The following is a 16,209-nucleotide window of genomic DNA, read 5'->3' on the forward strand; positions in this document are numbered from 1 at the left end:
ACCGTTCACAGCTAAGATGGCTACAGGCGATTCTCGTATCCCAACCATGTTCCTGGCTATACATTTGTACCGACCTTCATCATCTTGGCGAATATTTTCTATGACCAGGTTACCCTGGCCCCCCATCCTTATCCGGCCTGTCCCAACGCTTATCAATCGACCATCTTTCTCCCATGACACCTCGGGTTCCGGATGGCCTCTGGGAGGTGTACATTCCAGCACTGCAGTTTCTCCAACTGCTACTCGTGTGTTTTTAGGACTGGTGCGAAAATCATCTCGAAAAACTAATAAATAAATAAATATATATATATATAAACATATATAGACAGCAAATGAGAGTAGACTCTGGTTTGTACAGTCTAGATTGGGTGCTGTTTACTGGATGGTGAATAAATGCTATAGAATAAATGTTCTCTAATATGTACAGATAACAGTAGACTGGCATGTACAACTCAGCTTGAGTGTTGTTTGCTGCCTGATCAGCAAATTCCGTAGAATTGTTTAAAATTATTACATTTTAAAGAGCAAGAATTGTTTTAGGCATTAATTTCAAAATTGTTCAATGTTTAGATTCTGAGGTGAAATAACACATCAAACAGTGAAAAGTATGAAAGGATTAGCAGGATAATTAAGGGAGAAAAATATGTTTTATGTGTGTGTGTGTGTATATATATGTTATTCCATATGTATAAAATTTATTGTGTGTGTGTGTGTGTATATATTATTCTATACGTATAAAATTTTACTTTTAATTGACGTGCGTATACAATATGTGTGTTTCATTTCATTAGTTGTAATGATAAGGAACATGAGGTTAATATTATACTAGCACCACAACATAGTAAACATATTTAAATACGTCTTTTAACAAGAACTAATACTTATTTTGTTTCCCTATGTATATTATTGTTTAAAAGTATAACACTGCACAACTTTTGACGTAATAACTTTTGAATATTCTTCCTTGCCACTGGTTATTATACTAAAATTCACACAGGCAATCTTATCGAGCAATTAAGGCATTATTACAGTTTCTATCAGAAATAACGTAATTAGTAATGAATAATAAAAGCGCTATCAGTCAAGCTGGAAACCATGTAGTAATCAAAATATTACTTTATACACTTTGAATCAATAATGAAGGGTCTGAAACGAAATATCATAATGGTCGACTCGTAATATCGTACTTCTGACATAGTCGTGGGGCGGCAGCACAATCGAAAGGGTCCAAGCGCCATTTTGTCTGGTTGTTTTCGGTGTTTGACAATATCAGTTTAACAGAAAACAACAGTATGCCACAAACAGAATGTTGTGTTCCTTTGTGCACAAATCGTGGTTGGCACAGATTTCCGTCTAATACCAGTAAGGAAAGAGAGAGTGTACAAAAACGCAGGATTTTGGGCATCAAAAGATCTGATCCTAAGGATAAGTTTCATGTGTGGGAGCCTGGACCAAGCTGTGACGTGTGCCATAGTCACTTCGTACCAACAGATTACTACAGTGAAACATCTTTTGGTGACTAACATTCCAGTATTTTAAAACAAAGAAAAATGACACCTACTGCTTTCCCTTACTACCTCAACTACCACCACCACGGGGGCCGAGGAACACACACATACATACATCCATAGACTCACACGCAGTAACACATACTTACACACACAGTAACACATACTTACACACACAATAACACATACACACAGTAACACATACTTACACACACAATAACACATACACACAGTAACACATACTTACACACACAGTAACACATACACACAGTAACACATACTTACGCACACAATAACACATACACACAGTAACACATACTTACACACTCTAACACACACAATAACACATACTTACACACACAATAACACATACACACAGTAACACATACTTACACACACAATAACACACACACAATAACACATACTTACACACACAGTAACACACACACCACCTGCCACTATCACTAATAAGCTTTTTTGTTTGTTTGTTTTTTTTTTGCTTCTAGAGCCTTTATGACAAGTTGTACATCATAACATGTACATGTACAAGTGGATTTTAGTGATACATATTTTGTATAAATAATTCTCTTTCGGATTATGAATCTCAAGCAAAACGTTTGTGACCAAACGCAGTTCGAAGTGTATTTCCGTGGACGGGTTCACAGACATCGGAAGCAAAGGAGGAAGCAGCTCGCAAACCAAAACGCCTGAATCGGACTGTAACAGTGATGTCAAGCCAGAGTTCACCAGGATGTTCATATTCAATCCAGGAATGCATGGAGTGCGAGGTGTAATAACTTCAAAGCTGTGCACACTATGATATCTTTGTCGTGACATACAATTTCTTCTCAATATGATATATATTTGTAACTTGTAACTAAGCAAGCAAATTCTGTCCCCGGCAAGCTACAATGAATTAATCATTTTCGTAATTAAAATACACAACTATGACAAAACCATAGCCTTAGAAAGCATAAAAACCAAGGAATGTCACAAGCTCACTATCATCATAAAACTGACATTGTTTTGTTTCGTCATGCACCTACTCTATACTTGTTTTTTTAGGCCTACATGACATTGAAATCAATAACAATGCCTATATTATAGCCCATTTAAAAGTTCGTGATTCACTTGAGAAAAAGTAAAAAACAAACAAGGTGAAGGACCCTGAAGATTGTGCTGCCACCGTGCGAATGCGGAAACACGCCAGTTACGAGCTTCCCATTGTTGTTTTAGATTTGATTCCGAATTGGTATATTCAGATATAACGGACAACACACAATATTTTAGTAATATGATTTTTTTTTACTTATCCTTTACATATAGCACCTTAAATTATATGTTTTCAATCTTCGATTTTACACTGCTAAAATCAGGGGTTCGATTCCCCATCGAACGGCGCAGCAGATATCCTAATGTGGCTTTGCTTTTAGAAAATAAGTCTTCTGGTAGGACAGTGATATATTTACGAACTTACAACGCTAAAATACAGGTTACGATTTCTCACCATGGACACAGTAGATAGCACAGTGTGGGTTTGCTCTTAAACAAACCAACAAAAATGTTATGGATGTAATTTGTAGAAATTAATAAGTGATTACTTAGATACATGAACTCAATAGGATAGACCAAAGTTCTTGGTTCTTGTTGTTTTGTTTTAGCATCGTAACAGTTATGTCGTTCAAACATTTTACTTATTGAAGCCAGAGAAATTAAACAAGATGAAATTGAAAAAAAAAGAAGCTTGTAACGCAATGTTTTAACATAGCTAACTGAAAAAAATGTTTTTAGACAACTCATAAATAGCGACAAAATGATACCTTACAAGCAGAAATGTTAGCTTCAATCAGCTTGGCTCAAGAACTAGGTTGGACACATCAGACAACTTGATACTTTGCGCTAAAATCAAAGAACCAATAAGATCTAGGTTTAAATTTTATCGGAAACAACGTGGAATTGTCTAGAAGAAAAATAGAAAGTGCTTTATTTCTTGTTTTGTCCCATTTTTCATACAGAAGTTGCATTCAATTCTGTCAGTCACGCTTGTATGCTGGAGTTTTTTAAAAGAAAAGAAAAAAAACGACCAAAAATGTGAGATATAAAACTTCATAGTCGTTAATCGTACGTTTTTTTTTCTCAGACGATGTCGTGCCTGATAAATGGGAAACTTTCTTCTTCCACTGTCTTCTGTAACCATCTGCAGTGTTATTCTTCCGTCGCATTGACGCTACCAACGAATATCTCGAAATTCTTTAACTTGGCTAGCAAGACTTGCTACGATATTAAAGAAGTTATTTCTATTGTAAGTAAAACATAAATCATTGGACAACATACTTAGTACTGCTATGATTTCCGACTATATTTTAGAAAGTTCGTTTAAATAATAAATAAAGGCACGTATGTTTGGAAGTTGCTCTCTGTCTGCCATATAAATATAGAATATGACTTGAAGTAAAATTCATTTGTTTGAAAACAAATATTTAATTTTGATTTTTTTATAACATATAAGCACCTGTTAGTATATATGTTTCGTGTATTGGACTGGGCGTGGCCTTGTGGTCTGTGTACTAGACTGTGGATCCGAGGGTCCAATTGATGCAACAATAACATCAAAAAGCTGAAGCTGAGCCGCGAGTACGTTATAAAAATGACGGTCAAATTCTACTATTTAATTAGAACGTCCTAAGCATCTTGGAGATGGGTGATATTGATTGGCTGCCTTCCCTCTATGGTCTTATCATTTTCAAAATTCCGAATGGTTAACCAAAACCTTTAACTATTTCTCATGTTCTTTCATTTTTGCAGGCCCGGCATCGCCAAGCGTGTTAAGGCGTGCGACTCGTAATCTGAGGGTCGCGGGTTCGCATCCCCGTCGCGCCAAACATGCTCGCCCTTTCAGCCGTGAGGGCGTTATAATGTGACAGTCAATCCCACTATTCGTTGGTAAAAAAGTAGCCCAAAAGTTGGCGGTGGGTGGTGATGACTAGCTGCCTTCCCTCTAGTCTTACACTGCTAAATTAGGGACGGCTAGCACAGATAGCCTTCGAGTAGCTTTGTGCGAAATTCAAAAACAAACAAACAAACTTTCATTTTTGCCACCTCCTGAAGTAAAGTAATTTTAAACATAGAACTTGGATGTATTCCACTGCACATAAAATCATCACAGTATAACTAAAGCTGTATAATATAACTTATGATTTGGAATAAATATCGGTCAGAATGATCATGTAAGTTTATATATTGTAACAACCGCTACTGGAATATTTCAAGGACACACCTGAATAGTTCAACAGTTTTACCAACTTTTTTTTTTTTTTTTGAGAGAGAGAATAAATGGATGCAAATAATTTCCAACAAGAAAAGAAAATTCACCTAAGCAGATATATGTACGTAAAACATAACTATCAGTCAAATAAAGCCCATTGACTAGTGATTTATATTAGTTTATGTCTAATTTTGTAGCTCATTGTTTGATACACAAAGACTTTAGCATTTCTGTTTAATGTTACATTGTGTTCTGACCAGCTGATGGGAAAATATTTGGTAAGCATGAAAATACTGTATCCATCGCGAATGTAAATTCTTTTATGTTACACATCTAAGTTTGAAAATATTCAACATCTTCATTTAAACAGCCATAGCTCTACTAAAATATTCAACATTTTCATTTAAACAGTGATAGCTCTGCTAAAATATTAAACATCTAGATTTAAACAGTGATAAATCAAGTGCAATATTAAACGTCCTCATTTTGATAGTGACAGGTCTACTAAAATATTCAACGTCGTCAATTTAAACAGTGATATGTCTGCTACGATATTCAATTTTCTTATCTTGACAGAGATATATCTGTTAAAATATTCAACATTCTCGCTTTAATAGTGATATCTGTGTTAAGGTATTTAATAACATGAAATCTCGTGATTGCAAGAAGGCGGAATGTTATCATTTACTTATTATCAACGTTAAATACCTACGTGGAACACAAATTAAAACTAATCCAGCAAATAATAAAACTAAGTCATGCAAATAAAACTTATAAAGGTTAGAATGCATTGGTTCTTGAAGCACGCCACTGTATTCCCAATTAAATTTCGAAAGATTCGGCCGTCTTGGGACACAGAGGCTAGTTCTCGATCCATGTAATAAAATAATAATGCAAAGTAATTTCTAGTAATAACAAATGAATGTGTAAGGAAACAAGTCAGTCCCAGGAAATAAAGGCTTCCGGCTATGACGTTTGACTCGCAACTTTTGTGTCGCGGGTTTGAATCCCAGTCTCACCAAACTTGTTCATGCCTTTGGCAGTGGGGCGTTATAATGTTTCGGTCAATCCGATATTCGTTGTTCGTTGGTAAGAGTAGCCCAAAAGTTGGTAGTGAGAGGTGATAACCAGCTGCCTTCCCTTTTGTCTTACACTGTTAAATTAAGGACAGTTACTGCAAATAGCCCTCGTGTAGATTTCCGCGAAATTCAAGCCTAGGAAATGATTTTTCCCTACTGTTTGCTTGAGTAAAAACAAGTCATAATTTCGAAATTATAGACCAGAGGAAAAGTTGTTAGTCAACACCACTCACCAACAACTCTCTGACCAGAGGGAAGGATGGTGGTCAACACCACTCACCAACAACTCTTTTGACTGCTGTTGTCAGCGAGAACAAAAAGAGTTAACTGTCATTGTTATAACACGTCCACAGCCCTACAGGAAGCACGAGTTTTATATTTCTCAGTAACAGGACGAGAAGCACAGAAAGTCAGATCTGTGGTCCAGCACGATAACCACTGAGCCTTGTTCCACTCATTCGTTTTTCGGTTGTTTTGAAAGAAATGATATTTTGAATCTGTGCAGGGTATCAAGGGACATTTTACCAATTTTTACATATCACTTAAGAATTGCAGACAAGGTTTTAACGCGCTAAGAGTAGATAAAATCAAACTAAATATTTCATCTAATTCAATCGGCCTAAGAAAATCACGTAGCTAACTATAGCTTGATTGGTGAAAAAGAGAAAAACTGCCCATGAAGTTTCTCTTAAGTTCTAAACACAATTGACTTTAAAATATTAAACTGTTATATTAAGGTGCCTGTCTGTTTATCTACCTGTCTGTTATCTGCCCATCTATTTATTTTCTGTCTAACTCTATATATATTTATCTACCTGTATATTTATTTATCTGTCTATCTCTTCATCTGTCTGTCGACCTGTCTATTTATCTGTGTACATATCTACATTTATTAATTGGTCTGTATCTATCTGTAGGAATATGTAACATTTCTGTAAAAATAAATACACTAGACCGTATGAATGTTTTAAGTAGTTAGAAAATATCACTCATCAATATAGGATGTCGCAACTAATAAAATCAATTGTACAGTAAAAAGATAGTGTCTTAGTTGCATAACTGAGCTGTCGTAATTCTTTTATCGCGTTACAATGAATCGCCCTCCCGCTAGTACGGATTTACAACAATAAAATCAGGGGTTCGATTCCCCTCGTAGGCTCAGCAGATAGCCCAATGTGAGTTTGCTATAAGAAACCTACACAATGAACCATTGTGTTTTTCAACATATTTATTTTCCATAGAGAATGCATACAATAACGTCTTGCTACGATGGTCCATTGTGTGTTACTGTACTTTACGTTACAGTGAAAAATGATTTTAAATTGTTGATGCATTTGAGAAAAATGTCGCACTACAGAAAGTTGATTTGATTTAACCAACCAGAGTAGATCGTATCACTGGAAATGAATACAATTTCCTAAGTTTCCGAGGGACCATTGTACAGTTTCCCATTTTCATACTCTTTTGATTCAGTCGTAAACTGTTAGCTAAAGTCTAATCTTGAAGAATTGGAATTATTACTTTCTGCACTTAACAGGACATTACGCGTGTATTACGGTGTTTTATAACATCCTGCGATCGGTCTTTCTTTTCCCGCACATCACATGAATGGAGTACTAATGGTTTAAAGACATTCTGTCTTAATGTTGTCTAGTCTGTTCTTTCTACCACGTGCGAAGTCGATATAGCGTCATTCGTAGTTAAAAGCTGTTGAAATAAACTGAATAAAACGAAACAGCAGAAATTGTATAAATAATATTATTATTTTTCCTTTTGACTCGTTTGGGAAGAGTTGAGGTTTAGTAACTAACTTCAGTCATCGGATTCCATATATTATCATCTGTTATAAACTAAAAGCTTTTAAAAATGATAGACATTTATTTATATAAAACTTAGTTATATTTACATATTAGCCGTATGATGCCGTACAGAAAGCTTTGTGGTCCTCTATAAATAAATAATATGACATTTATTTATTTTTTTCTAAGGTTATTCTTGTGCCTCCTTTCCGCTTTTGTTCACGTACAAAAAACACATCTCATCAATTGAATTCTTGAACAAAGAGCACCAACTGGCGCTACCTCGTGGCGTTTAGAGCCGCATAGATTTTAAAACAATAAAATATTCCTTTCCTTACGAGCCACTAGTTTGACAATAGCAAAACCAGCTATATGAATCGAAACAGAATTCCACCACGAGAAGAACGGCCTGCTATCGGTGTTTCAGCTCGGAGTTTTAGGGTTTATTTTTGTTCTTTTTATTTAGTGTAAGTATAAATTTCAGCGTGATTGAACTGGCTGCAGTACTTTTTTAAATTTAAAAGGTTTTGAATTTCAGTTTATGTCTACTTCCACCTTCACGTCAAACAGAGCTACGTTTCAAACACACATTGTATTTATAAAATAAAAAAATATATATTTTAGGAGTTAATTTTAGATAATTAAACCAAGTACTTTTTTAATATAGAAGAAAAAAGAAATCGGTACTATATACAATACCAGATGTACTTGCGCAGAATCTCCGAACGTATTTAAAGAGTAAATGAAATCAAAACTAAAAGAAATACATATTTTTATTCCTTGCTTTTGAAATTTTTATGTCATGCTGTGTTGTAGCCTACAGCGTTAATAATTCTTCTTGTGATTCATGGCATGCGTACATTTTACTGACACAACACCACGAATTGCAGCGTTAAATGCCCCTTAAGTGACGGCATTTTAGTGGCTACTGACTAACTGACAGATAACAAACTGCTGTATGGCGGTGTGAGTGGGTAAGACAGGTGAGCCCTCCAGACAGCCTTCCTTTCTGGGAAATAGACGTATAATTATATTCAATCAAAAACACGTGTGATCTGGAGGGTGGGAAATTAAATTCTGTCTTAGCTCAAACAGTTGGTGATATCTCATAAACACTACAAATTACATTGTATTACTCGAATCGCGTGATTTTGTTCATGTGCTGTAAAATGTGTGGAATAAGACAAACATCATGTAAAGACCGTACCTTAACCTCGGGTGATGATAAAAACAAACAAGTTCATTCCTCTACACCTCGCAACTGATGCATTAGTGGGTTTTTTGCATGTTCTGGTTCTCAAGGAAAAACATATTTCAAATGTTTACCATGTTTTTATCTTCCTCAAAAAGCGCTATTACATTCAGTCTTTAGCCTATTCACAAAACACCATTACACCCACTCTTTAACTTCTTCACAAACACCATTACACCCACTCTTTAACTTCTTTACAAAGCGCCATTACATGAAACAGTACCACTAGAACATTACCCGTTCTTGCTCAGAATCAGTGCTTACATGTTATTAATTTGTAATAATTTAAAATCAGGTTTTTGTGTCACACCCTTTAAAGATATTTTGAATCAAATTATGAAGAATTTTATATTATGAGGTAATTTATTTTCATGCTTTTTTACTGTCTCTTGCTGGGACAGCGGTGAGCCTACGGATTTACAACGCTAAAATCAGAGGTTCGTTTCCTCTCGGTGCACACAGCAGATAGACAGTTGTGGCGTTGCTATAAGAAAAACACACACATATCCACACACGAACCCGGAGGCCCGGCATGGCCTAGCGCGTAAGGCGTGCGACTCGTAATCCGAGGGTCGCGGGTTCGCGCCCGCGTCGCGCTAAATATGCTCACCCTCCCGGCCGTGGGGGTGTATAATGTGACGGTCAATCCCACTATTCGTTGGTAAAGAGTAGCCCAAGAGTTGGCGGTGGGTGGTGATGACTAGCTGCCTTCCCTCTAGTCTTACACTGCTAAATTAGGGACGGCTAGCACAGATAGCCCTCGAGTAGCTTTGTGCAAAATTTCCAAACAAACAAACACGGACCCGGCATGGTCGGGTTGTACTGGCAATCTGAGGATCGTTAGTTCTAATTCTCGTTACACGAAACAGGCTCTCTCAATCGTGAAGGTGTTACAGTGTATCGATCAATCCCACTATTCGTTGGTAAAAGAGTAGCCTATGAGTTGACGGTGTGTGGTGATGACTAGCTGCCTTTCCTTTACTTTTACACTGATAAATTAGGGATGTCTAGCGCAGATAGCCCTCGTGTAGCCTTGCGCGAAATTACTACTCTCTGATTTTACTGTAAATATTTATGTTATTTGCCACAAACTTGATTTTTCATTTTTGGAAAAAAATCAAACACTGTTACGAGAAATAAGGAAAATCGTGATAATTGTTAAAACCAGAAATAGGATAACTGTAATTGTCAGATTGTTTCCTCTACCTCCAAGTTACTACTAGACGGTTGCTTCGACAATGTGGAAATATTATATTGATTGGCTCTAGTGCGATTAGAATTGTGCTATATGTAATATTCATGGCAAAAGTGCTAAAGCTATCTGAAGAAGGAAGACAGCTAGTTAGCATACCCTACCACCAACCATCTACGTTCAAGATTCACTGTCACTCTTTTAAGACATCCACAGTTTAAAGTTAAGGGCGTAGTTTGTGGTATCCCACGGATTCGAATCCGACTCGAGATATCCAGAGCTTTACGTGTGGTCACTTTCATTTATAGGGTTTTCACGTTAACTTACGCAACGGGCTATTTACGCCAGCATAATTTCGAAATGATAGATTAGAAAGAAGAAAGTTAATCCCTAACACCCACTACCAACTTTTGGATTGTACTCATTGAATAATGGACCACGAGCTCCAAAGTGCGGAGCGCGTTTTTTTTGTTTTGTTTGGTAAGCCAAACCATGTATATTCGGATTCATGATCCGACATGCTAACCACTAGACTAGTCCAAACTCTATTCTAAATGATAACAGTTTTTGTATTTTTTTATTGTCTTTGCATGTATTTTTGAAAATATTAATAACTTATTCCCCACTGGTTAGAATAACAGAAAAATGAAACATCTATTACATTTAAAAAACAGGAACACGTTACTTTTGTATCGATAAGTGTTAAAAACTTACATAAAACGCTTAAATTGCTATATACGTTATTAGGTTTAGTGGCCGAAAATATCGTTAATTTCAAGAGAACATAATTAATGAAATAATGCAATTAACTAGCTATATTTTTAGCTCTGACCTAGCTTGTTTTGATCGAAAGTTATCATTTTCCTTTGTCTTTAAAGCATATACAAAGTTTCCGGTGGTGCGATACTTCTGCTGACTTACAACGCCAAAACCCAGGTTTCGATACCCCTAGTAGACAGAGTACAGACATCCCATTGCATAACTATATACTTAACATAAAACAACCAGCCAATATACATAAAAGATATCCTAAAGTGATCTAGAGTAAATCGATCTCGACGTCCCAACTTCAATAAAGATTAGTTTTTTCATTGGAGTGAGACAAAAAAAGGTATCGGAATGTTGTAAGACGGAGTAAGGAAAGTGGTGAAAATCCCGAAGTACGCTGGTAATATGTCGTTTGTTCAGCACTTGGGATACATAAATGGGACAGAAAGAAAGACGTTTGAAATGCGCTGATAAAGTGTTCCAAAGGACTTGCTTAACAGCGATCCTTTCAAAAAGAGATGTTGCCACAGATTTATCACCAAGTGTGACAACACAGATTAATTTGGAGCTCTCTTTGAAAAAACGTGCATGAATGCTGATCTCACGCACCAGAATAGCTATTATTTTTTTGATACAATAATTTTATTTTGTTAAATTCCCCATTTCACTAAATATAACACAAAAGTGAGAGTCATGTCCTGAAGAAAACTTAACTTTGTAAATAGAAGAATGTGATTTATTCCGTGTTATGCATGAAAATCGGTATCTGTATATACACCAATTGGCCCGGCATGACAAGGTGATTAAAGTGCTTGACTCGTAATTCGAGGGTCGCAGGTTCGAATTCTTGTCACATTAAACATGCTCGCCCTTTTAACCGTATGTGCGTTATAATGTGACGGTCAATCCCACTATTCGCTGATAAAAGAGTAGCCGAAGAGCTGGCAATGGGCGTTGATGACTAGCTTCCTTCCCTCTAGCCTTACACTGCTAAATTAAGAACGGCTAACTCAGATAGCCCTCGTGCAGCTTTGCGCGAAATTCAAAACAAACAAACAAATATATATCAATTAGTTTGCCCAGTTATCACGCACCACTAATAAATTTTGAATATTATATTACTTGTTATTGTTTTAAGCTCAACGTTTTACAGTGAGCTATATTCTCTTTGGTCATCGCGGAGATCGAACTTCTAATCTCAGCGTTATAAAACATCAAACTTATCGATAAGCCATCAGGGCAGCGGAAGTGTTGAATATTTACACTATTGGTTTCCTTAGATGGAATCTCGTCTGGTGTTGACGTTCAAGGTTTTTATATTTCAGTTTATATATTGGTATTAGTTTTAGAACCAGTGGTGAACAAACTAGGTCAAATGTATAGTTTTATTATTTGAAAAGATCGGTTTAAAATAATTTAAGTATAATTTTCAAAAATCAAAAACAGTTGTTTGCACGAGCTTTCCCCACTTTTATCTTTCACCAATGTCCTAAAACTTCTTTATGGAAATTGGGCGATCGTTTTATCTGTTGTTGTTTCAATGGCTGTATTTGATTTTTCATGCATAAAACAAGTTGGAAACATAATTAATTTTTGTCTCTTGTGTATACTGTAGCCCATGTTGTGGTAAAATCTTCCATGGGTCTTTACTCCTGCTTGTATATATATATATTAATAATATTTGTTACGCAGTAACTTACTTTTTTAAAACATTATCATAAGTTACCAAAACATTAGAAAAGACAAGAGTTGGGTATGGCCTACTGATTACAGTACCAGTGGTTCGATCCGCGATGCTGCTAAAAACATTTCGCACTTAAAATTACATGACAATCAATGTTGTTATTCGGTTTCAGAGCCCGGGCGAAACTGTGCGTGCTACTAGCTGACTTCTTTCTGTTAGTATTTCCAAATCAAGACTGTTGTACCTGACGCTTTTAAAGGCCTTCGACTTGACTGCTTAAACAGTGTACGTATAAGGTAACGATGAAACACACCTCATACATTTACTAAAAATACAAATACATTAGTAAGTAGAACTGATCTCCAAATTTCATTTACCAGTTTTCTATACTTGTGATTCTAGAGCCCCGTGAAGTTTTCTTGAACATTCCAAGTGTCCTCAGTCGTTATCGATCAAAGAACAAAAATATAGGTGTAAGTTTTCATTTCTTTAGTGGCACGAATGTGAAATCTGATTTAATGGTGCTTTCGCGAGCCAGGCACCCAGGATTTTACAGAATCTAATTTTTCAAGTCATTCCGGATCGTTTGTTTATCGGCTAACATTTTTACTAAAACCTGATTGGATAAAAATCAGGCTATTGCTGCACCCCTTTGTGAAAATAGAATCCATGCTGGCCACAAAACAGATATTGATATACTGTCGAAATCCAGTGAGTAGATGTACTGATCTTGTATTGATAAAGCAACATTGATAAATGGAAAGAGGAAAATGGCTTGTAGGTGCAAAGTGCATATATACGGTACTTGTGGGAAATGCTCTTGATGTCAATGATGATGCAACGGTTTAGACCCATAGGTCAAAATGGCAAGAAAAACAAGTGGAAAACAGCTGCAGAGCAAAATTAAAGACACAAAGAAAGAAAAAAAAAGAAGAAAGAATTGATTATGCTATTTCATCGATTGTGGTTGTTTGTAAGTCAACAGACTTACCGCTGTACCACTGGGGGCCTATTTCAGTGAAAAGTGATGAAGATGAAATGTCCAGCGATACTTCTGAGAATCCCTTCGATTTCATGACACCGAAGAAACGAAACAGATCATCCAAGAATTCGAGTGTGAAAGAAAGGCGTTCAAGAAGTTATTGTAATACTCCAACAGAGCGCGGAAATGATGTTTATCCATATCGGTAGTTCTTTGGTATCGAATCCACAGCGACATCAAACTTTTTCAAGTGAAGACACTTGACGGAAGGGATCAAGTTTCAGTGCTCTTGACAAGAACAGCCGATGATTGCGTTCTGCATGACTGTATTAGCGATTTTATGCACTATGTTACTCCAAGGAAATCCAAATGGTCTTTGAACATGATTGGAAACAACATTTGTAGGATATCTGATGGTACAAAACTATTCTCATTTGCCAACGATATGTAATAAACTCTGTCAGAGTAATGTATTCAAAGTAAAGTTATACTTGTAATGCTCTGTTGGTCGATGACATTCAAAGAAGTGAAAAAGAGATTGAAGATTGGAGAAAAAGTTTTAGTAACAGCTAGATGGCGCTATCGTCGATTGAGGTCTGGAGTTCTGCAAGATCTGTTCAGCATTACTGTAAGCGAGCTGAGCTGTAAGCGATAGAGTACCACTGGTCATGGTGATGAGTTTGTTTGTTTGTTTGTATTTGAATTTCGCACAAAGCTACTCGAGGGCTATCTGTGCTAGCCGTCCCTAATTTTGCAGTGTAAGACTAGAGGGAAGGCAGCTAGTCATCACCACCCACCGCCAACTCTTGGGCTACTCTTTTACCAACGAATAGTGGGATTGACCGTCACATTATAACGCCCCCACGGCTGAAAGGGCGAGCATGTTTGGCGCGACGGGGATGCGAACCCGCGACCCTCAGATTACGAGGCGCACGCCTTAACACGCTTGGCCATGCCGGGCCCATGGTGATGAGAATTATCCCACTGACGCCAACGTTAAGACCTTTGTAGCTACTCTGAAAACAAAGAACAAAAAGGACAAATAGCCAATAACACAACAAATTCTGGTTGATCTTGTTGCCCGAAATTATCAGGTGGTTAGGGCGCTCGACTCGCAATTTATGGGGGGCGTGGGTTCGATTCTCCGTCGCACGAAAAATGCTCACCCTTTCATCCGTGTGGGCATTATAACGTATTGGTCAATCCACTATTCAGTTTTATTTGTTGTTTGCTGAAAGAAATGACATTAACTATAGTTTCTAACAGAAAACCATAAAATATAGTCGAGAATATGCAAGTGAACAAATTCAGAAACACAAACTGAGCCTTGTTAGTTATGCACATGTTTTTTCCTTTTTATTTTCTAGACTAAAAACGTTTTACTTATTTAATAATGTAAACTCTTTAATTTCCTAAACCTACCAAGAACAATAAAATCGAAGACATATTACAGTAAGTTTATATCAAGGGAGTCCAATACAACACAGTGTTTACTTCCAATCACGTCTGTTCATGGAGACACAAACAGGTTGATTCCACAACGGATCTGGCCCGTTTTGGCTAGGTTGTTAGAGCGCTCGACTCATTATCTAAGGGCCGCGGGTTCAAATCCCCGTCACACCAAACCTGTTCGCTTATTCAACCGTATGTACATTATAACAGAACGATCAATTCCACTTTTCGTTGGTGAAAGAGTAGCCCAAGAGTTTGGTGTGGGGGGTGATGACTAGCTTCCTTCCCTCTAGTCTCACATTGCTAAATTAAGGATGGCTATGAAAATTAAAAAAACAAACAAACAAGCTTGATCTTAGCCAAGAGGCCGCGCGGGTAAGTCAACAGCATAACACTACACATATATCTACACAACAATCCATTTCGTGATGACACGTTGTTAATGTTTGTTTGTTTTGTGCAAAGCTACACGAGAGCTATTTGCGCTAGCCGTCCCTAATTTAGCAGTGTAAGACTAGAGAAAAAGCACCTAGTCATCACTACCCACCGCCAACTCTTGGCTACTCTTTTATCAACAAATAGTGGGATTGACCGTAACATTATAACTCCCCCACCGCTGAAAAGGCGATCATGTTTCGTGCGACGGGGATTCGAACCCACGACCCTCAGATTACGAGTCGAGCGCCTTAACCTAGTTGCTATACCGAGCTACGTTGTTACTGTTAAAGACAACACATTTCCAATCCCATATGAACCATTTGTCAGTGTGTAATGTTAACAATATCATGTTAGTTATTAAGATCCTTAGTTCACTTCCCCGTGAAGAAAAAAATTCTAGACCTTGAAAGTGCACAGAAGACTGTGAACAGAACAATATTTAAAAGACGCTGAACTTGTATAAACTACAAGTTAACACAATATTTAGTTGATAAATTTCAGATACAGGTATGAACTACAGATACTTTGAAATTAAAATATTTAAGACTTCGTCAAGAAGAAGGCAAAAAAGTGCAGATAAAGTGCTATATACACAAACGTGTATATTTTCATTTCATAACTCATAATGTAATTGTGGTATTTTAGATAAAGAGTTATGACAATAATGCTACACTGAAAGTTTTATTATAATCTCCACATATCAGACAGTTTGAGAGAACACAGTTATAGTTTCATTGTTTTTAATGTTTCACGTTAAATTATGAATATACCAGTACAATTGAGGACTTTT

The 16,209-nt window shown here is 36.7% G+C and overlaps 1 protein-coding gene across 16 annotated transcripts in view; it reads right to left on the reverse strand.

The window, feature by feature from the left end:
* LOC143255404 (roundabout homolog 1-like) overlaps positions 1-16,209 on the reverse strand; it is a 147,544-nt gene that overhangs the window by 47,440 nt on the left and 83,895 nt on the right. For all 16 annotated transcript variants that reach the window (XR_013030608.1, XR_013030606.1, XR_013030605.1 and 13 more), the window contains exon 3: positions 3-284. Coding sequence is in view for 12 of the 16 variants with exons in the window: in XM_076511024.1 (XP_076367139.1) it covers positions 3-284 (282 nt within the window). In the remaining 4 variants the exon portion in view is untranslated. The remainder of the gene's footprint in view (positions 1-2; positions 285-16,209) is intronic.

The sequence above is a fragment of the Tachypleus tridentatus genome, chromosome 7, assembly GCF_004210375.1.
Source record: "Tachypleus tridentatus isolate NWPU-2018 chromosome 7, ASM421037v1, whole genome shotgun sequence".
NCBI classification, from domain to species: domain Eukaryota; kingdom Metazoa; phylum Arthropoda; class Merostomata; order Xiphosura; family Limulidae; genus Tachypleus; species Tachypleus tridentatus.